This window comes from Passer domesticus, chromosome 3 (genome assembly GCF_036417665.1).
Source record: "Passer domesticus isolate bPasDom1 chromosome 3, bPasDom1.hap1, whole genome shotgun sequence".
NCBI classification, from domain to species: Eukaryota; Metazoa; Chordata; class Aves; order Passeriformes; family Passeridae; genus Passer; species Passer domesticus.
In genome coordinates this window covers 94,895,272-94,917,413 of record NC_087476.1, presented here as the reverse complement: position 1 = coordinate 94,917,413, position 22,142 = coordinate 94,895,272, and the positions used below count along the sequence as shown (strand labels likewise).

Sequence of the window (22,142 nt, the reverse complement as noted above, 5' to 3'; positions counted from 1 at the left end):
TGCATGCCCTTGCTTTAGTACTCCAGATAAGTAGCTACTTAAGCCCTTAGAATGGTTTTAGATATCTAGATCAACTATCCACAGAATATCCTTGCTGTCATTTTAAAGGTATAACATAGATCACCAAGGCAATTCTGTCTGTGGTCTCTGACATACACGCAGTTCTGAAGATGATCCTTCTCTTTGGTCTTGAGTTTGACTGCTCTGCAAGTTCTTTTGCAAGTGGGCAAGTAATATCTAAACTACAGGCAATTTTTTCTATGAGCAGGAGAAAGAAAGGTTTTGAAAGGATTACTGTGCTTTGGTGAGGTCTCCTGAAAAACCACAAAATGCATTCCTACATTCCTCTGCTTTATTTCATCTCCAGGACTGGAGTGAGCAGGCCAGGAACCGGCAGCCACATGTATTGCAGAAATAGAACATGGAAACTATAGGATGCACTTTTTGTACCATATAATCCAGGTATCAAAGAAGTAAAATATGACCCTAGTATCTGCCATGCTTTATCTTTGTTTTAAACTGGAGACAAGGAATTTGGACATGTAACTTTTTAAGAAGCCCAGGACATGACAATGTGATTAGACAGTCCAGTTTAGTGCTGCATTTCAAAAACTTCATGAAACTGTGAAATGGATGATGAAAGAGAATGTATTTTAAGAATGAGTACTTAAACAAAAATATCACACGCATATATGAAGAAAAAATACCAAACTTCTAAAGCAGACATTTAGTTGCATTAATTTAATCCCTTTCTATTTCTGAAGCAAAAGCTGGCATTTATTCCTTGTTTTTCACCAGCATCAACACTGATGCAACTGGCAGGACAGACACAGCTGTTAACTGCACTCTGCTGAAGAGATGGTTGCAAATGGAGCTGACAGCCATAGCTATAAACCTTTTCATGGCTATGGCAGGAACCTCCTTTTCTGAAAGAAGAAGCCTTTTAGGATCAGCATTCCTACTGATAACAGGACAAAATGCTGCTTAAGGCCTGAATCAAGGATCATTAGGCTCCCCAAATTTTGCTTCTTGAAATAAATCACACAGCTTAAAAACAGAGTTCTGTTTCTGTAGCCAGAGACTGTCATCCCAGTACACAGGGAACACACACTGTGTGGAGACAACATCTCTCCACTGCTTGGGAAGAAGCAGAGAGCCAATTTCAATGAAGAATTGTTTTCCTTACTACACAGGAAAGAATTTAAATAGCAATTCCTGTCAATTCACAGAAACAGGACTAATAAGCTGTGTGGATTTTCAGGAGATAAGCAACACACTGCCTTGTAAGACTGAGCTTTATCATCCTCAGTGTTTTGATGGAAATAACAGGAAAACTGTTTATTCAGAAAATAGGACAACATCACTACTTAATACAAGAGAATGTTCTTATTAAACTTTCCTTACATGGTGTTTGAAGTGTAAAAATACACAGTTTCAAAAGACTAAAATTCATGTGTCAAAGCACAATGTGAGGAAACAAAGTGCTCCAAAGTTAATCCCTTGCTACCATTCAGCAGTAAAATACATAGACGCCTCTTTCTTTCCGCTGTTTTTCCTGTTCTTCATATGGGCGAGTATCAGATGAAGAACACAAGTTTCAAGCAGGTTTCACACCATACATTCGTAGGCAGCAGGTTGCTAATCCTAAGGAAATGTGTTTTATTTATGGTGTTAATTGCTACAGCTCCATTAAATTGTATAAATTTATGCCCAAAAGGCTATGACTACAACAAGATACAAGTCACCATTCCTACTATGAAAATGTAGATCCAGGAAAACAGTCTCAGAAAATTCTGTAAAAAAGTGAGCTTTAAAAGAAAATTCCCAGGACTCCAATGAAAATCAGATGTAGGTATGAAAATTGACAACCACCCTTAATTTACAATGTGCCAAAATAACCCGAGCCCTGGATATAAACTCGAATTATGCAGGTCAAGTCCATATATTTTAATTGCTGAAGCAAAATAATCAAAGGGTCTGGAAACAGAAATGGATTCATTGAAGTATCATGTGAGCTAACAAACATAGTCAGAAAGCTATATGGGGGAAGTATTAGTAAATTACGACCAGCAGTAAAAAATCCTCCATCTTCTCACTACAGTGAATGTAGCAAAAGAGATACTTCAACAAACACTTCTGAGAGGTTAACTTTGACTTCTGCTTTGAATCACTGCTAGAGCATCTCTCTTGCTCAGCTAGAAGAGCCTGAAGACATTTTCATTAAGAGATCAAGATGAGAATTTCTGCAGAATGTGCTCCCCACTGGTGTTAAAATCACAATTTATGTTTTATACACAATTTCAAAATGACACTGTATGAAGATCTCTGCAGGATTTTACATTATCAGCTGCCTTCTTAATTGAAAGTCTCCCTTACTCCAGATGCTGAAAGAAAATTATATAGAAAGGCAGAAATTTTCCAGTTTCAAAGACAGTGGAAAAATGGAATAAATAATAACCAAGTTATTTTTTTAAGCCAAAAATCCTTCTCAGGTTTTTGCCAATTATGGGGATTGGCATACTGCTTCTGTATTGTTTTGCTTTCAATTTTAGGATTACACTAGCACAGAAGAAAGAATTTATGTCAGTGTCATTCATAGTAATGAATGACTTCATAAACCTGACTTTATAAAGCTAGTTTAAAAACTGAATTTGCCCAGTGGTATATATTGGCTGATTAAACAAATTGTGGCATTTGGTGACACAAGTTGCTGTCAAGTCACCACTCATACTGAAAAATCCCAACAAGAACAGAAACAATCACCCAAAGTAAGACTGCTTATCATGTGAACTATAAAATAGAACATGCAGCTGTAAATAAAGGGCTTTCAACCCATCTTGATGACAGGGGAAAAGCAGCAAATAGACAGGAAATTTTGTAAGCGGGTTACATAAAAAACATTGTTTCTTTAATTATGTAGTGCTTCTCCCACTCTAGTGATGGGAGTATATGGCATATAAAGTGTCAAAGTGATAGCACAGTTCTAGCTGGTTGGGCTTTCCCTGAAACATGAATCTGCAGTACACAGATTTATACAGTGTACAACTGTGTGGAAGACAAACATTCTGTTCCTTTCCCACAAGCAGTGTAATTTATCCAAGGCCCCATTATCCTAACAGTGGCACTTTGAACTGCGCTTGAACTCCCAGTGGTGACTGCTCTCAACAACTTTCAGCAAATTCAATTTTAATCAAGGAAAAAACCCAACAAACCAACTGCCCAAAAACCCATGAGGAGGAGGAGGAGGAGGAGGAGGAAGGCAAGTAATGGAAGACTCACTGCTTTTAAAATGCTGACGGCCTCTTTACTGAGCCAGACTGGATACAATACATCATCATGAAGGATGGATTCAAAGAGATCATCTTCGTTGTCAGCTTCAAAGGGGGGTTGTCCAGCCATCATTTCATACATGAGAACACCCAGAGCCCACCAGTCCACGGATGGACCGTACTCTAGCTCCTGGAGGATCTAGCATAGAAAAAGAGATTGGATTGAAGAGACAAGTGAGGCAACTGTCTCAGCTGCACCTTTGCTGTTTCAACACGATATAGCCCTTCTATGCCCCAGTGCCTAAGCAGGACTGGATCACACACTGATTTCAGTAACAGCAGGCAGGGTTTCTTACCCAGGCAATTTGCTCTAACACAGCTAAGTGTCAATGAGATGTTGTTCTCAGAAGTACTGAGAGTTTATCAGTCCCCTGAGTAAATAACTATGCTTGTGAGCAAAAGAGCTGCATATCCTTCCAAGCTGTTTAAATCAGGTCACACTATAGAGGAAAAAAGATCACATATACAAAACAGACTGGTGGAAAATGTGAAACATTTCCTTGTCTCTATCTTGAACAAAACAAACTGAACCAGCTTCTAATGCTGCACAGAGATCATCTGAGAGATTTATTCTTGTCCTTTAGGTAGGGCTGAAGGAAGCCAAAAGTATTTTTGTTCAAGTTCCTTTACAGCATTAAACCACTGTACAATACATGGCTGTAGAATTCACTTTAATTGCACTTGCTTTCAGGAAAAACTGGCTACAACTTCTCATGTGGCACAAGTTCAACCTTGTAGCAAATACATTCAGCGGCAAGTAATAGTTTAGCACATGGAGTTTTATAGTAGCAATTGGTGTTACAGAACTACTGTTGTACCAGGAACAAGTTTAATAATTGTCTCCTTTTCACATGAAAGAAGCTTGCAGTTTGGCTGCACTGGTTCAGCACGACAGGGAACCAGGGAAAGGAGAGTGGGCGCCTGCTTAAGGTGAAGCTGGCTGCCTTAAAATGCCTTGGAATGGTAACATATCCACCAGATCCTTACACAACACTACACAGTGCAGTGAGAAATCCTGTGGTGAACTGCTTGGGCTTAGTGCTGTAGCTGGGAATCAAGACAATATAAAACCAAATTCAGTCTTAACATAAAAACAGAAATGAGTTCAACATTTGGATATACAGGTCTGGATCCCATTCACACTGCTCATTGAAAGAAAATTATATTTTATAACCATCAAATACAGAAAATAAGATGTATACTTTTAATGTCTTGTGGGAACTCTTTGGAAATCAGATACTACTAAAGAAAAGGAAATTAAAACATATCACCATGATGTAAGAGAAATAGAAGCAGGAGCTAAACTTCTGCAATTAAGATGACAAATTGGAAGCCTCAGTAAAAGTTCCTGGGTTCTTACTGCTTTATTTTCGGTAATAATTTTCAAAGAATTTGTCAAAGGACTCAATTAGTATACTGAATCAGAAAAAAATTCATACACAGCCCCAACTACCGCATTGGTATTTATTTTCTTTTAATGCTGGAATACTTTTCAGACTCCGTAAGACACACATTTATGTAATGTTAATTTCAAGATGATTCACACCTTATCAATTGTGCTACTGAAGTTGGACAGCCATGAACACTAACAATATGGATTTATGATTTATTGACTCTAAGGAATAATAAAGAATATTTTTTCTCACAGTGAATTTATGTTTGATGAAAGACAAATCAACAACACCTTTCCATTAAACCTGAGCATTCAAGTGGAAAGATGCACAGGTTACTAACTCAACTGAGCAGACAGAGTCTGTCTAGCAGAATAACTGTTCAATAGTGGCTCTCAATTTTAGGCACTTTGAAATGCACCTCATAATACTAAAATCTAGGATATTTAAAAACCACACTACTCTCAGCTATTTATTTTATCCAATTAACATCTTGAAATGTTGCCAACTAATATACAGCATTTATATCTAGTTTCCATCTTTCTGTGCAAGTCTATGAAGTAGCACAGGCATAGTATCTTTCACTCACAGATATTTTAGAGAAAGGAAAAAAAGATATATTTCCACAAAGGTTGCAGTCAAAATAATACCAAACACATGGCTTCTTCTGTATGAACATGTTCTTTTAAACCTCACTAAAAAATAAAAACATTTTTATAACTACTTAAGATTACTAAGATTGCAATACTCAGTTGCATCTAGCACCTTAAAGACTGGTAAAAATCATCATACTGATGCTAATTCAGAAATGAGCAAATTGAGAAAAATAACTAGTTTCAAGAAATAAATACTAGAAAAACCATTCCTACCATCAAGGAATAGTGCTTGTGAGCAGTGAAGTAACCATTTTCTGCAAGACAACCTAAGCACAACTGTAGCACAATCTAGTCTGCATCTTAAATGTTTTCATATACATGTAAAGAGTGTGTAAAATTACGCATGGAACAGTCTGATGAATAAGAATATCCGTACTCTTAATGCACTGCAAAAAAAATACCTCTGGAGCTATATAGTCAGGTGTGCCACAAAACGTCGTGGTGGTCACTCCATTCAGAATCCCTTCTTTGCACATCCCAAAGTCAGCCAGTTTACAGTGGCCTTCTGCATCCAGAAGAATATTGTCCAGTTTCAGGTCCCTGAAATACAAAGGTCTCAAATTAAATCAACTCTCAAATTTTGATCATGTGCTCTTAAATTTCATAATAAACGATGGAATTTGACAAATAAATGAGAAACACCACTGAGAATCTGTCCTTCACTGTGTGTGCATGAAAAGTTGATAGCAGTCACTAAATAAACCTAGTTAAAGGCAATAAAATAAAGAAGCAGGCAATTACAAGCATTTTGTAAGACTAAGCTTTTACTCTCTTTAGCTGCATGAAAGCACAGCTTTTATGTATCCAAGGCAGCATCAGAAAAGTTTGGGAAATATCTCAGTTTCTTGTTTCCTACAGATCTATCATTCTGTCAGTCTGAAATAGGTCATTGAAGTCATTCCCTTTTTCCATTAGCACTAAGCAAGGAGTACCATTTACCCATACTCTAGTGTATACGTTCAGTGAATAGGTATTTTTAGACTTGGATTACTCTGAATTTGATTTTAATGTATAGTAGCAATTCAAAGTTCAGATTGCAATGAGAAGGATGAAAAACAACATTCCCATCCTTGGGAGCACTTTTTCTGTGGCTTAAGCCTGCTCAAAAATAATTTCACAGGAATATTTTGTATTCATTGTTAAACAACATATCTTAGTCGCTGTTTCTGATCATACAAATGTCTTTGTGACAAAACTACACAATTGTCTGCTTATAAAATTGGGTCAGGTCAAAAAAAGGTTGAGAAAAGGATATCCACCTTTCCTGTCCTGCCCTCTGCATATTTTCTAAATATACCATTGATGGTTAATACATGCTCCAACACAATGGATGCTAGGTACCATTTAACTTACCTGCCACTAGTCATAACAAATGGATCTGGAAAGTCAGTGCATAAAAGATTTTTCATCTACATGAACAGCTCCCCACCCCCACCCCCAGGGAAAACCTCTTAATCATGTAGACAAAATAACATAAATATAAAACAAAGGGTGTATAAAAAGAATATTTGCTTTTTATATTTCTGTCTAGGCTTTTAGGTATCTCTGATATATATTAAAGATACATAGTATATTTAGATATAAAATAGATACATATATATATAATATATATATTGTATGTATGAATGCATAGAGAGGTGAGAATCAAAAGCAGAATACATGTTTTTAGGTGACTTTGTCAACACTTTCTGATCAGAATTTTTTTTTATAGTGTGTGTGTAGGCAAGTTATAAATCAGAGAAGAAGAAAAAAATCCCATGCCAGCCTCTGTAAGCGAATTTCACTCCAAAAGCCTATGAAAAGATGAGGGTTTTTTTGCAAAAATCCATTATGCCAACAAATTTGACCTGAGTGAGAGATGAGAAGACTTCACCTTACTCAGAGAATTTCTTCCAGAGAAATATATCCTTGTCAGATCCCAGCCATCAGAACCACAGGCACCAAACGTGGTGGAAGCATTTATGCACATTAATTGGTTAAATAGCCCTTCAAGGCTGAAGTATGTTAAAGAGTTTTTGTAGATGTGTCAAAGGCTAGGACACATCTACAGTGTCCCAGGCAGTATGCTGGGATTTCCCCAGAAATGGTCTTTTCTGCTTCTCATACCAATTTCAGTAGATGGATTTTAGTTTGCTGGGTTTTTTTTCTTTTCACACTTGTTAAATATTTTTTAACATGCTGGCCCATATGTTCCTCAGGCAGGTACACAGGCCAACATAAAAATCAGCTGTTTCTGGGACACAGTGGACTTGCCACCAAAGTCTGCATAATCATTCCACATCTGCAATGATGCATCCACAAAGCATATACTGGGAAGTACTGGAGAACTTACTGTGTGTGTAGAGATAGATTGTGTTACGTACATGTTACAAAGTGGTTTGTGTGTGTAAAACAAGTCTAAAACAGCAAATCTAAAACAAGTGTAAAACAGCAAAGTCATATTTACCTCAGTAACAGTAAAAGCACTGTCTCCTACACAAACTAGCTTTGTCAGATATGGTTTGTGTGGCTGAAGTATACTCTGGCTGTAGAAATGTTTATTGCAATCAATATCCCCTACATCACGCTTGGCTATCTCTGGATCAGCTACGCTGCTCTCGCAGGTCCTCAGTGGTCACCCAGGTATGGCCTCTTGGAGCAGACTGCATATTTTTTCCTTCCATAAGGTCATTCATTCCTAAACAATCCAAGATCCGGCTGGCTGCCACATAACCCCCTACGTATAACCATTTAAACCCTCAAGTAACCACCTCTTCCTATCTCTGGAAAGTGATTTGCCAGAATTGTCCAACATAATGCCAGGGCAAACAGATATCAACAGCTCTGTGTCCCTCCCACAAGAAGTCGAAGAAACAAAACAAAGATCCCTGTTTCAAAAATCATGTGCCTTCCCAAAACTGCTCCTTCAGTGAATTACAAGTGCTACAATAAAAAGATCTGCATTCAAACAGGACTATAGAAACATCAAATAGAATGTGATCATCAGGGTAAAGCTCTTGCAGATTGAAGAAGGAAACAAGATTGTAGCTGTAGCTTTTAACTTTCCAAGTGCAGTGTTATCTTGGATGTTCTTTAATTAAGGAAGAATACAAGCCATATTTCAAGAAGTCAAGATGTTCAGATAAAGAAATCAAAGGATAATTATATTTGATGCAATCTTGGAACCATTTACAGCCACCATCACAACAGACTGTTAGAAAGAAGTCATAATACATATAATTATGATAAGAACTGAAGAAATTCGAGAAGCTCTTTAGAAAAATGGATCCACTTTATTAAATGTTTTAAGTATTAAGTGTTTATGAGAAGACTCTAAAATTTTGTCTTAACTCTGATTGCAGGACTTCCCCGTGCAGGAAGGTGATGCACTGGAGTTGTCAGGACCTAGAATCATTTAACTTTAATTTAATGCCATCCACATGGTAGCCATGAACTTGAATAGAGATATAGTCAATAATCCAGGAAACTCCTAAGCTAAGACAAACCTCAAGAGCAATAAAACACTAAGGCATCACATAATGGATAAAGACAAGTTACTCACCATTCTCTTTATTTCCTTAAGGATTTTTATAAGACACAGAAATTAGCAATAACATTTTAACTTGACAGTGGAAAAACAGAATAAACAAACTGAGCCAAGAAAAAACTAGGAAGAGTCTAATTATTAAATTCTGACTACCTGTAAGGAGTGACAATGAAATTTTAAGCCTAACTGTAAAAGCACAAGTCAATTTAACTTTTTTACCATTTACCAAACTATAATCTTACTTGACAGAAGAAAAACATCTGGGACCCCTTTATCAAGCCAAAACAATGCAGTGAAGCCTTTAAGCCTCTTCAAAACTCTACTGAAGGCACTGAGGAGATCAGCTTCATTACTCACGCAATAATGAAATGTAATATCAGTAGATTTGTGTTATCACAAAGTGCACCAGAGTTTCAAAAGAAATTTGGAAGAGGCTAAAACAACAGCAGTATGACTTCTGTCAAAGTACATATGGGAGGTTAAAAGGTAAGCTGGGAGTCTGCCAAAGTGGCAAATTCATGGCTAGCCCCCAAGACTGTCATTGTCCATAAAAGTGCTTGCACCAAAAATCATTCTGTCGGTTTAGAGTTGCCAGATTAAAAAAAAAAAAGCCAGAAAAAACCTCCCCAAACCAAAAAACCTCACCAAATCCCTCTAATTCTGCAACTTTGGAAAAGGAAATCTTAGTTAACTAAGTTGATATGAAAGTAGGAATAGATAATGTGCTATGTAATACCTCACAGGAACAAAAACCCCAACAACCAAAGCACGTGAGAAAAGGAAACAAATTAAAAAGTAAGCAAAAAAGAGTTGTCAGGAAAGCTTGTCTTTCCAGAGCAGCAGCCTCACTGAAAAAAATTAAAACTTTAACTTTTAGACCTGTATTTCCCTAGAACCATTCCAAGAAACAACCAGCTCTCCTACTCCTGCAAAAGTAAAGTACACGGCCATATCTGGAATGTAAAACAATCTTCTGTACAGATTGTTCCATTCTGGTCCATTCTGTCTTTTATTTCTTTCCTGGATTTAGTGCCAGTTGTCTACCTCTGAATCAGAACATACCAAATAATACAGTGTCAGATAGCTCAGTGACAAAGGTCTATTAAATTCTTCTTTTTCTCATTTTGCATTCTCTTTGTAGCAAGTAAGAAAGTCATCTGTGTCTGACAAGATGAATTCCTACAACCTGAGTAATTAATTACATGCAACTGCAATCAACCTAACCAGTTAAGCCAGGAGAATGCTCAAATTTCTTGAATGCAGCAATGCTACATTAAGCTGTTTCTCTCCTTTGTTTTTTTGCCAAGATACTTTGTAGAGTCACTTCAGTTGACTCGGGCAGTCATTGCATGAAATGTTGTGGGTTGTTTTTTTTTTCCTTTTCTTTTTTTTGGGGGGGGGGCAGGTTTTGTTCTGAGAAAGCTTTAAACAGAAATTTAAGCCTCAGTCTCTACTTCTGCATACCTGCCAGCATCACAATCATCTCAGAAGCTGGAATGACTGGCGGTGTCTCAAGAAAGAATCAGGATTATGAGTTATGTTTGTGCAAGTTGGAACAGAAGAGCAGGCTGACTATGGGTAATCTGTGTGAAAACTTTTGTAACCCTCACTTCTTCCTCCACATGCGAGCGCCATGAGACGCTGAGTGCCTTGGCTTCCTCCAAAGGCTCAGTAGATGAGTATTTCATAGGACTGGGTTCTTACAGTCTGAATCCCACCAGCAGCCAGAGAGATAAGCATCTTATGTGAGTGGCACTGTGTGCCACAAATGTAATTTACATGACACACCATTTTCTTGTTGAAAGTAAGGCAGTTAAATAATCAAGGTGGGTTTGGACCAGCAAAATCAGAAAGTCTGCCAAACATTACTAACAGTAGCCTTTCAACACAGTAAACAGCAGTGACTAAATAAATACATATTTGAAGAACAAGATCAAGCAGCTGAGAAATGTGATCACAAGCTGGCAAGCAACCACTTTTAAGTGGCCGCTTTACCACTTCTACTCTGACTCTTGATTGAGCAATGTTTCACAGAATGAAGCATAATAATTATTATGTACCCATAACAACATTGGAAGCAGGAATATTTATTTATAAGGTAAAAGTTAAATGAAGGATTGTATCTTACTAAACATCTATAAAACATCAGAATTCAGAAAGATTTGAAAGCAACAAAGCCTAAAGTACAGAACTACAGAACAACCACTTTTTTTGGTGACTTTCAACTGCAATACAGGTTTTCAATCGTGTATTTGAAATCACTGCCATTGTTCCCCTGCATGGGAAAATCACATCCTCTCTGCAGGCTTTAAATAGACAAACTATTCACACAAGAAACCACAGAAGGCAGAAAGGAAACTTCCTACAACAACATGGAAAATCATCCGAATCATTCTCTAGTTACAAGTGTTACTGAAATTCATAACTAAAGACAATATGATCATCATAGCAATTAGAAATTTCAACAAGATGATTTTTTAATCTGTTTAACTAAGGTAAGACTTTTACATTCCTAAAATTACTTTCTTAGTTAGTCAGTGATACCCAAGTTGCTTTTGAGACAAAGATGCTCACCTACATCAGGTCTCTCATGTACTCAGCATAAATTTCCTCTTTGATGTCCTCAATATACTGATAACTAATGTATTAGGTTACAATTCTAAGCAAGATGAAATTGTATATGGCACTAGTCAGAAAACATAAAGGAAAGTCAAAAATTTTAAAGTTCTGATATGAGCTTCTTTAGTGACTAGATCTCACCAACTTAATCTCAGTTTCCATACATAAACAGAACAGGACAGATATATAGGGGATTGTACTTCCAGAGTGGATTCTTTTGTTGTCCTAAGTATTTTAGACACAACCCATCAGCAAGACTGTTTTTCCCCTCAGCAACAGATGAGAGATAAATGGGAAAATTCAAACCATATCTACGAAGAAAACACAAACTAATAATACTTTTTTCCCCATTTGAAAATCTCTAGGGGAAAGAAGGAGCCCATACTTTCTGAGGTTACTGAGCATAAATGGGCAATAATTGCAGTGTCATTGGGTATTAGGATCTACCAGTCACCTCCTTTATCTATGGAGAAAAAATAGGGGACACACTGGATTGTTCATGCTTGTGAGTGAATTCATGGCAGTAGAGCAGTTTGTGTTAGCAGAGAGGAAGTAGGGGGATACCTGAGTGAGACTAACAGTGAGAAAAAGATGGTTCTGCTGTTTTTGTTGCTGTAGGTTATCTCAGTTTTGCCTGTGATTAACCAAAAGTCAATTGGAATTTTTCTGCTTTGTTTTTATGTTGATCCATTAAGTAATTACCTAATTTAGGATACACAGTTTTTGATATTGTTACATTACTTGATATCATCAAAGAATAAAGATAACATATAACACAAACACTGTAGTAGGGTCGTACTCAGTAATATACAGAAAAATCTGCTGTGCACACTTGAAAACTGCTATTTTCCAGTGTCAAGTCTGGAATAAAGTGAATCCACCTTATTCTGATGTGTACCATTGTGCATAATTGCTAATGGCAGATGCATTATGCCAGACTTGGTTTCAAATAAAGCCAGAGATAATATAATTCATTTTCCTTGAAGAAAACAGTGATAGTTCAGACAGCAGGCTAGACATAAATGGGAAATGTTGACTTTTAATGTGACCATAGTGACATTCTCTTGTCAGGCATGTTTACTTTAAAAAACACACATGTTTACTTTCCTTATATAACACAACATCCACCACCCTGCCATTTGCACCAATGATTTGTGGACTCAGGGGTGGCAGAGATGGGAGGAGGGATGTAGCAAAAGCCAGTTTGCTATCTACCCACCAAAGACATCAGAGGGAGATGAACACACGATCACTGCCTGCCTCTGTAAGCCCCCATTACTGCAAGGCAAAAGTGAGGCTTGCAGATGCATAACATCATCTCTCCAGCAGTGCCCACCATTGAGAAATCTTTCAGGTCAGCAAGGTCCCAAAATAGAAAAGAAGGCTGTATGTATTACATGGTCCTAACAGCTTACTGACGTCTTAATGACATATTGGACAAAGGTTTAATATTCATTTCCAGCAGCTTAAGGAAACCAATGACTTTTACAATAGCAGAAAAAAAAAATCTTTAAAATAATTTCTTTATATGGCTTTCTACTGGCTTTGACCATAACTTTATTACAATTCTCGGTAGCAGCTTAGGACATTACTGTGCCTGATTTGCTTATCTTATTTTGCTGGGTTTCCTTTAAATAATGTGCAGGCAAATAAATATATTGTACTTAACAACTTTCCTTTGTATGACTTTTCCTTTCTTATTATTTTCACATTTTTATTTGTGAACCTAAGTGAAATATGTACAAGTTCAAATATGCATTATGTAAATCATTCTCTAAAATTGGCTAAGCACAGAAGGGAGTGGTCTCTATTTCTCTTTCAAGAGAAGGTTGCCTTAGCATTCACATCATGTTACTTTATAAACCTCATCCTTCATGACTCCCACACCTGGGAATGCAACAATTTTTCCATGGGTCTGAGATAGGAATGTGATATAGCACTACAATGCTGCCTCTTGATTTAGCTTACTGCCAAAAACTCGATTTAGACAAGCTTTTTTGTAGGATCCCAGTGGCAACTCTCCCTTCCCATGGCCGACAGACCTGGAATTTTTGTACCAAATAAGAATTGCCACAAATGGACCTGGCTTCACATTAAGCCTACTGCATAGGATGAACAACCTTCCTCAGAAACTTGAAGTTAAATTAGATACCAATTTATTTTCCCATTTTGTAAGCCTCTTTGAGATTTTACAAACCCTTTGTGCTTTTTGTGAAAGTGAGGTAAACTGCCCCAGCCTGGTGCTCCAGCCAGGGACTGGCTCTGCATGGGGGCTGAGCTGCCTGCATGTCCTGGTCCTCCCACACCCTGCTGAGCATCCCAACATTAAGGCTACCAGTAGTTTCCTCAGGGACCTTCTTCTTTTGTTCTCACTCTCTCTACTTCATTTTAAACTACTATTTTCTTACTTTTTCCTTGAAAACTTCAGCTGAAAAATTCTTAACTGGCTCTGCATATTCAGGGTGGGAGCAAACCTGTCCTACTGCTAATGATATTTACTGTTTCAGCTTCCACTACAAAGCCCATGCGTTCAGTCATTGCTTAATATGTAATGTGATAAATCTTGTCCTCACTGACACCTTGGTGATCTCACGGAAGACAGGAGAGGTGCCCAGGCTTAGCCAAGGACTGACTCAAACTGTGGTATGCTACTCTGTGAGGTTCAGTGCTCTTATTTTTGCATCTCAAATAACATCAAAATAAGATTGCATATTATAACAATAGGTTAGGTGGAGCGCAAACTAAAAGTGCCTACTACATAATCCTTTTAAAGAAAACAATACTTAATCATTATTTGATAAAACCACTTGATGAAAGACAGTGAAAGGACAGTATGAAGCTAGAAAAGCTTGTTAGGTCAAGTTTTGAATACTCAGTTCTGAAAAAATGTTACCAGAACCTTAGAAAGCAAATTTATCAGTGGACACCCTAATGAAGTTTGGATATCCTCAAAAGTTTTTCTTTGGAAACCAAAAGCAATGTTGGTTTTATTTTCTTTCTCTTTTTTTTTTTTTTTTCTCAGTGACCTTAATAAGTAGGATGACAAAATCATTATCATTCAAACAATAGAATTCAAATCATGCAAGCAAAAAGAAAAGAGCACTTGCATTTCAGGCATACAGTTTCTGTGTCTAACCAAAAAGACTGAATTTTTTCTTCTACCAACTTTTGCCTGAGGCTTTCTTATACATGGTAGGAAAACATGCACCAAACAAATGCATGCATATCTAGGTAGCACTTTGCATTTCTGTAGCAGTTCTCATTGAGCTATCTCAACAATGAGTCCTTAATAACCCACAACAAGGATCTTTTATCTTATATAGGTATGAGGGAAATCAGAATTGTAATCAATCAACAAAATATTGTAATCAACCCCAACTCCATCAGTTTTCAAAATTTACCTTAAGCATGAATGTAACCAGAGCTCTGAAACATTTTGTTCTGGTTTTAATTTTCTATCTTGTATTTTGCATGATTCTGACTAGATTTATGCCACCACTCCTAAGAGGTTAATTGAAGTACCACAGTTTGCCCCAGGCTCCCTCCACGGCCATCTCCACAGGTATTTTCAAGCAGAAGATACACAGAACATGTGGGCTGCACAGCTCCCTAAAGACACAGTCTGTCCTACTCCACTGAGTGTAAATGTACTCCAGGAGAAGCAGGATCCTGACTTAGAAGCTTCAGTTTTGATCCTAAAGTTAGGTGAGATAAATATGAGCCCTTGCGTACATTCAGTACAAGCTGCTTCCTGGCTTCCTTTATTCCAGATAGAGATTTCATTCAAATTCAAAGTTGTAAAACTTCCATTTTTGTGGTTGAAAGTCAAACAAAGGCAGATTTCTTAAAAAGACCTGCATTTATTTGTCTTTTCAGTCATGGTGGAATTACCACACACACAATTTTCTAGGCTTTTAAGTTATGCCCTCTAATAATTTCTTTTTTTTTTCTCACTTAGGTCACATGGAGCTCTCCTGTGTAAAAACTCCCTACATGCATATCCATCAAAAAGCCAGACATCTAATTGCTCTGCTTTGACACACTAAATAAAGGGCTCCAAAGCATTATTATTCTACATTGTTTCAGGCACAGAGAAAGAGTATTCTGAAAAAAACCCCAACAAACCAAAAGAAAAGCTGCTACTGTAATCAGGCATGATTGCAGGCATTTCCTGTATTTTGCTATCAAACCCGTTGTTTTTTCCATTACATACTAAGTGAACTTTAGTAAGGTCAAGACACCAGAGAAAAACAGGATCAGAATATCTTGAACCAACGGAATTTGAGTATTTTAGTCTCTCTCTTTCAGCTGTTTAGCCCTGGATCTTATCCGACATCTCCAAATTTCTTCCTTAAATCACAGATACATAAATCAGGTCAGTCTGAATTTATGATTTAGCTAATTGTTTTCAATGGCATTTAACTTGTTAGCCTTACACTTCCCCTAGCCTAAAGGTCAATCAACCTCATGCTGTGTAACAAGCCCAGTATTATTCTAATATGATATAAGTCCAACAGGGGAGATGGGTTTTCATTCCCAATCACAATACTGAGCAAACAAATTTCCCTTGCTGGAAGCCTATCATCTCCACCACAGTGACTATTAAGATCAAGTGTAAGTTCTGAAATTACTGTTAAATGATAGTCAAAGCTGTGATAGTGTAGGTGAATTTGATCCAATCTTATATATTATTATCCTGCTATCACGCTAAATGCAGATCATTTTAAGGTGTACATAACCCCTTGTCCTGTGCTCTGACCCTATTATTTTTGGAGAGAAAAAGTCTTTATTTTCCATGAATACCAGATGACATTTTCCTTGTCAGTGTAATATAAATGTCAACACCTGCCTCGGAAATGACCAGTACCAAACATATTGTTGACTGATTGAAGAAGGGAAAACCAGGCTGTGCTAAACCCAGCATTCCTACAGAGAAAGCTTCCGATGCTTGCAGCCATAGGGAACTAGTAAGGAAAGAGACTTCAATATGGGTAGTAGGTTGCAATAAGAGCCTAGACCTTTCACTCAGAGAAAAGGTGACCTATCAAAGATGAGTACAGGCTGATGATCTGTTGCATCAGGAGTACCAGGAAACAGTTAAAAGGCTGTCCGGCATTAGAGATGCTGAGATGGAGCTGATTATTGTGGTGGACACCACAGATAAGCAGGCACCTTGGACCCTGGTGCTGACCAAAAGCAGGATTCTGCTTCATTCCCCACCCTCCAGCATTCCCACCAAAACCACATATGAAGCTTTAACAGCTGTAGACACCCAGGTCTGCAAGGAGAAACTCTATCAGCAGCATGCAATGAAAAGAAGTGATGAAGACTCACAGTGGGTGACTCTTTGTTAAGGGGCACTGAGGCACCCATCTGCCAGCCTGATAGCCACTGGAGGTGTGCTGCATTCCAGGAGCTAAGGTCTGGGATGTTGCTGAGAGGGTGTCACAAGTTGTCACAAACACACAATGCTCTGCCACTCCTGCTCTTATGCCATATAGGCATAAATGACATGGCAGCTGGAACCTGGACCACAATCAGGGAAGACTACAGAACCCTGAGAGGGCAAGCAAAATTATTGATGTACAAGTTATCCTTCTGTTTAACCACTTGGAGAAAACGATGAAGCTAAAAATAGATTCATAATGCAAATCAACCTCTGTCTTTGTGGCTGGGGCAATCATGAGGGTTTTGGCTTTTATGACAATTGGACAATCCCCAATGACTCTTAGTGTGTCAGGGAGAAATGGGATCCACCTGTCTAGAAGAGGCAAGGGAATCTCTGGTAACAGGCTGGCCACCATGGTGAGGTGGGTTTTAAACTGAGGGTGGGGTCCAAAGTGGCAATACTCATGCCATTTAAACCACGTGGGGAATAAGCCAGGCCAACCAGAGTAAGGACAAACATTCCTTAGCTGCCTTCCAAGATGAGAGACAAAAGAACAACCATCTCAAGTGCATGTATACCAATGCCTGCAGCCTGGGGAACAAACACAAGAAACTGGAGCTCTGTGCCCAGTCAGAAAGTAGGAATAACTGAAACATGGTGAGACAACTCACATGACTGGAAGACCATGGTGGATGGCAACAGGCAGGGAAGAAAAGGAGTAGGTGTCATGCTCTATGTTAAGGAGAAGCTTGAATGTATAGAAGTCAGCTATGGTGATTGTGGAAGCCCTATTGAATTCCTGTGGGTCAAGAACAAAATGATTGTCTCCAATGGGGATCATAGAGTAGGCATCAGCTACTGACCTCCCAATCAGGAAAATAAGGCAAAAAAGGCAATATTTATGTTATTTAAAGCAAGCTTTACTTGAACAGAACCTGAGTCTCATGGATCACTTCAACTACCCATACATTTGTTGGAAAAAACAATTTAGCAGCTCACGTATCATCCATCAAGTTCCTGGAATGCATAGAGAACCACTTCCTCATACAAATATTAGATGTGCCAACCAGAAATGAGGCACTGTCGGGCTTGCTTCTTGCAAAGTAGTTTACCAAGTAAACCTGCTTTGTATTATCTTCATCAGTGATATCTTTGGCTGCAGTGATCATCATATTGTTGGACTTTGGGATCTGCCTGAGCACACTGACGCTTAGTACTAAGACAAAGGTCTTAGATTTTAGAAGTGCAAAATTCAGCCTGCACAGAGGTCAGTTAGGAAGGATTCCTTGGGAAGCTTCCATGGACAAGAAAGGAACTAAGCTGGGGTGTTTCAAGCATGCTCTTCTGGAAATACAAAACCAGTATAGAAAGTTGGCAGAGCAAGAGATTTCCCTTGGCTTAACTGCGAGCTCATGAGTCTGCTCAGAAACCAAAAGAGAAGTGTACCAGATATGGAAAAGCGGATTAATATCTTTTAAGAAATAAAAGGGCATTGCTGGAGTGTGCAGAGATGGAGTTTAGAAAGAAAAAATTCAGACTGAGTTGAAACTGGACGGAGATGTTCAAAAACACAAGAAAGGGTTCTTCAGGTACCTAAAGAGCAAGCAGAAATAGAAGCTAAAAATTGTCCTATTGTTAAACAGGAGAGGTAATTAGTCATCAACAACACTGAAAATACAGCACTTCCCAAAATTTTCTTCACCTCTGTCTTCATCAACACTGTTGGGTGCATGGGCTTGGGATCAAGAATCCATGTTGATGAAAACACCCACCCATTGTCAGTGAAGGAGGAGTTGGTGTATAATGTATTACAGGAGCTTGACCCCTACAAATCACTGGGCCCTGACAATATCCACCTGAGGGTGTCTAGAAAGGTGGATGACATGGCTGCCTGGCTGCTCTCCAAAGTCTTTGAGAAGTCATGGAGATCCCAGAAGACTGGAGGAAGTCTAATGTCAGCCCCACCTACAAGAAGGGCTAAAAGGAGGATCCAGAAAACAACAGGCTCATCAGTCTTAACTTTCAGGTCCTGGAAGAGTTGTGGAACAAATCCTCCTGGGGCTATCACAAGTCAGACAAAGCACATGATTGGGAAAATCCATAGTGGATTAGCCAAAGGCAAATCGTATGTGACAAACCTGATGGCATTCAATGACAAAGTCATCTGCTCAGTTGAAGTGGGGCGAGTGGTGGACATCATCAACCTGCATTTCACCAAGGCTTTGAATATGGTTTCCCACAGCTTCCTCCTAGAGAAACTGATGTGCTACAGCCTGGAAGAGTCCATGTGGCTCATGGGGAACTGGCTGGCAGGACACACCCAGAGTGGTGGTAAACAGTTCATTTTAGAACTGGCAGCTTGTCACAACTGAGGTCCCCCAGGGATCAGTCCTGGTTTCAAGGTTGCTTAACATTTTTGCAAGTGATCTTCATGATGGGATAAAGTGTCCCCTGATGAAGACTGATGTCAATACCAAACTGAGTGGGGAAGTGGACACATTGGAAAGAGAACCACCCTGCAGGAAGACCTGGCTAGTCTGGAAGAGTGAGCTGACGTTACAAAACGTTACAAAACAAAAAGAAGTGTAATGTCTTGCACCTGGGGAAACATAATCCGGAGTGGAGCATAAACCCGTATCTACCCAGCAAGGGAGCAGCTCTGTGGGAAGAGATCTGGTAGTCCTGGTGGACAACAAGCTCAGTGTGAGTGAACAATGTGCTGCTGCAGCAAAGAAAGCAAATAGGACACTGGGCTGCATTAACAAGGGTACCACTAAAAAGATGACCAAAGGACTGAGAATCCTGCCATATGATGAAAGGCTGAGAGAACTGGGCTGTTCAGCCTTCAGAAGAGAAGGCTCAAGGTAGACCTTATCACCATGTTCCAGTATTTAAAAGGAACAAAGAAGTTAGATACACTTTTTAGAAGAAATCACACAGAAAAAAGAAGACTATACATTCCTGGAGTGATTCTGATTAGACACAAGAGGAAAATTTTTCAAAATGGGAAAAAATCTGGCATTAAAACTATGTCCCTGGTGAAGTACAGGATCCCCTAGTATTGGACACTCTTAAGATTCAGCTGGAGAAGGTGCTGGGCCATCTTGTCTGGACAGTGCTTTTGCCAAGGAAGTTTGGATCGGATGATCCCTGAGTCTCCTTCCCACTTGATATGCTATCATTCTATGATTCCCAGCAGCCAGGAATAAAACTTGTGCTTTGGTCCAGTTCTGTTACCCAAATGAGACATCCAGGTTGCCTGCGCACTGTGATAAGACTAAGAGCAACCTTATTATCCACCTGCCTAACACAGATGCAAGCAATGAAGGCTATTCAGTGCTAATATAGATTATCTTCTTAATTCCAATAAGGTTGTTTATTGAAAGAAAACTAATGAAAAGAAATTGCCATTTCTGGGAAAGAACCAGACTGTCAGCATACTCCAAAATGAGGATACACAGCAAAGATGAAGCTTGTAAAATATTACAATCTGCTGGTAAAAGTTAGCACTAATCTTTTACGTCCTTTATAATGCCTATTTTGTGCTTCTATCTGGAATAGATAGAACCACTATTAGATTCAGGGGAAAAGTGGAAACACAGCAATGCAGGGAACCTGTGCTATAACTGGAATTGGTCTTATTTTTCTTTCATTCCTTTGAACAAACACTATGTACATACTCCACAAAATTTAAGGAAGATGCTAAAAAAAAAAGAAAATATTTTAGTCTGGCAACCACACCACAGGACATACAATAAAATGGCCAAACACAGGTGACTGGGAGCATATCCTGAGGAAGCCATTGATGCACCAGCATAAGCCAACATTTCAGTGCCTTTTCCATAGTAGCCAATGCCCTCTGCACCTTTATGAAGCCCAGAAAATGTAAAGGAGAAGGGTTGCTGAAGGCTTTTACATAAAATGTTTCTTTTTGTAAAAGAAACCAATTGAAAAAAATCCTCTTCCCTATGCTCCCAAGGGTGTCCTTAGCGGGGAACAAACGCAGATCCCAGCAGTAAGTAGACTCCTCTTAAGCTCCATATCACGTTTCCATGGAGAAAAATGCTTTCTTATGCAGAACAGAAAAACTCTGCAGTGAACTTTTGCACAGACACTGATTTTTTCCAACTTCACTTTGGTCTTTTTATGGAAAGCATTTCCACAGAGTGGTGCCTGTAATATTACACAGAAAGGACTAAATAAATTATATAGCATAAATGAAATGATGTAACACAGCAAGAATGTTGCTTCCAACAAAATGTTTACTTATATGGAATAAGTAGAAGAAAGATTTTAGTAATTTTTGCTTCTATTCTGATTTCAGTAGCATAGTTCACATGCCTAAACATGTTTTTAACCTATCACATGGTCTGAACTTGGGAAGGGTATGTAGGCTCTTAATTTAAAACCTTTTCTAACCCTGCTGTGTTTATTTGGGATCAAAACAGCAGCAGTCGACAGCAGTTTAACAGATTTCTGCAGAAATTCTTGTAAAAACTGTGAATTAAATTTATTTTGTCCTTTAATTTTCTAAAAGCATTCTATTATACGAAGAGTTTGTCTGTTCCAAAATTCTGTAGAGTTAACAATTTTCCATTATGTTTGATGGAAGATCACTGCAGTGGAGGGATTCTGGCAAAATTAAGAAGAATATTGTTTACCTGTAAAGCATGAAGAAGGCACCTGAAAAATTGGGAGTTGCTTGCCCTTATATGTTGATCTATGCATGAAATAAACTCCTAATACTGCTTCCAGACAGAGGTCATAGAATCTGATGGCTCAAAATCCAATTCTCGCTTTGATATATAATTAAAAAGTGCTATGTATGTTAATGCAAAGAACTGTATTTTATAAGATACTCTTTTAAAATTACAGTTGTGTTGCAAAATCAAATCACTTTTGCCCCCAACTCTGCCAGGAAACTGCACAAACATTTCTAGACAATCTTTTCATGTGCAGGAAGTTTCAGCTCCAGCATTGTTTCCAATGTAGCTCCTGCAGCCTTCCCTCATCTCCTCCAGAAAATGTACTTGGGAAAGCTACTTTGGCTGTAGTGCCAACTTATAATGTCACCACTTAAAATCTACTTATACAAGGCACCTCACAATCTTTAATTAATATGAATGCAATGGAAAGATGACTCATGAGTTATTCACGTGAAATAAAACATGGCATGACTTAGGAAATTTACAGTGTACTCACTTTTGCCAACATCAAGGTTAGGAGAGTGCT

General features: G+C 38.4%; 1 protein-coding gene across 3 annotated transcripts in view; it reads right to left on the bottom strand.

Moving 5' to 3' along the window:
* Positions 1 to 22,142, bottom strand: part of PRKCE (protein kinase C epsilon) — a 285,873-nt gene that overhangs the window by 22,335 nt on the left and 241,396 nt on the right. For all 3 annotated transcript variants that reach the window (XM_064414463.1, XM_064414464.1, XM_064414465.1), the window contains exons 12-13: positions 5,778 to 5,916; positions 3,280 to 3,468 (exon numbers count right to left, since the gene is read on the bottom strand). In XM_064414463.1, coding sequence (XP_064270533.1) covers positions 3,280 to 3,468; positions 5,778 to 5,916 — 328 coding nt within the window. The remainder of the gene's footprint in view (positions 1 to 3,279; positions 3,469 to 5,777; positions 5,917 to 22,142) is intronic.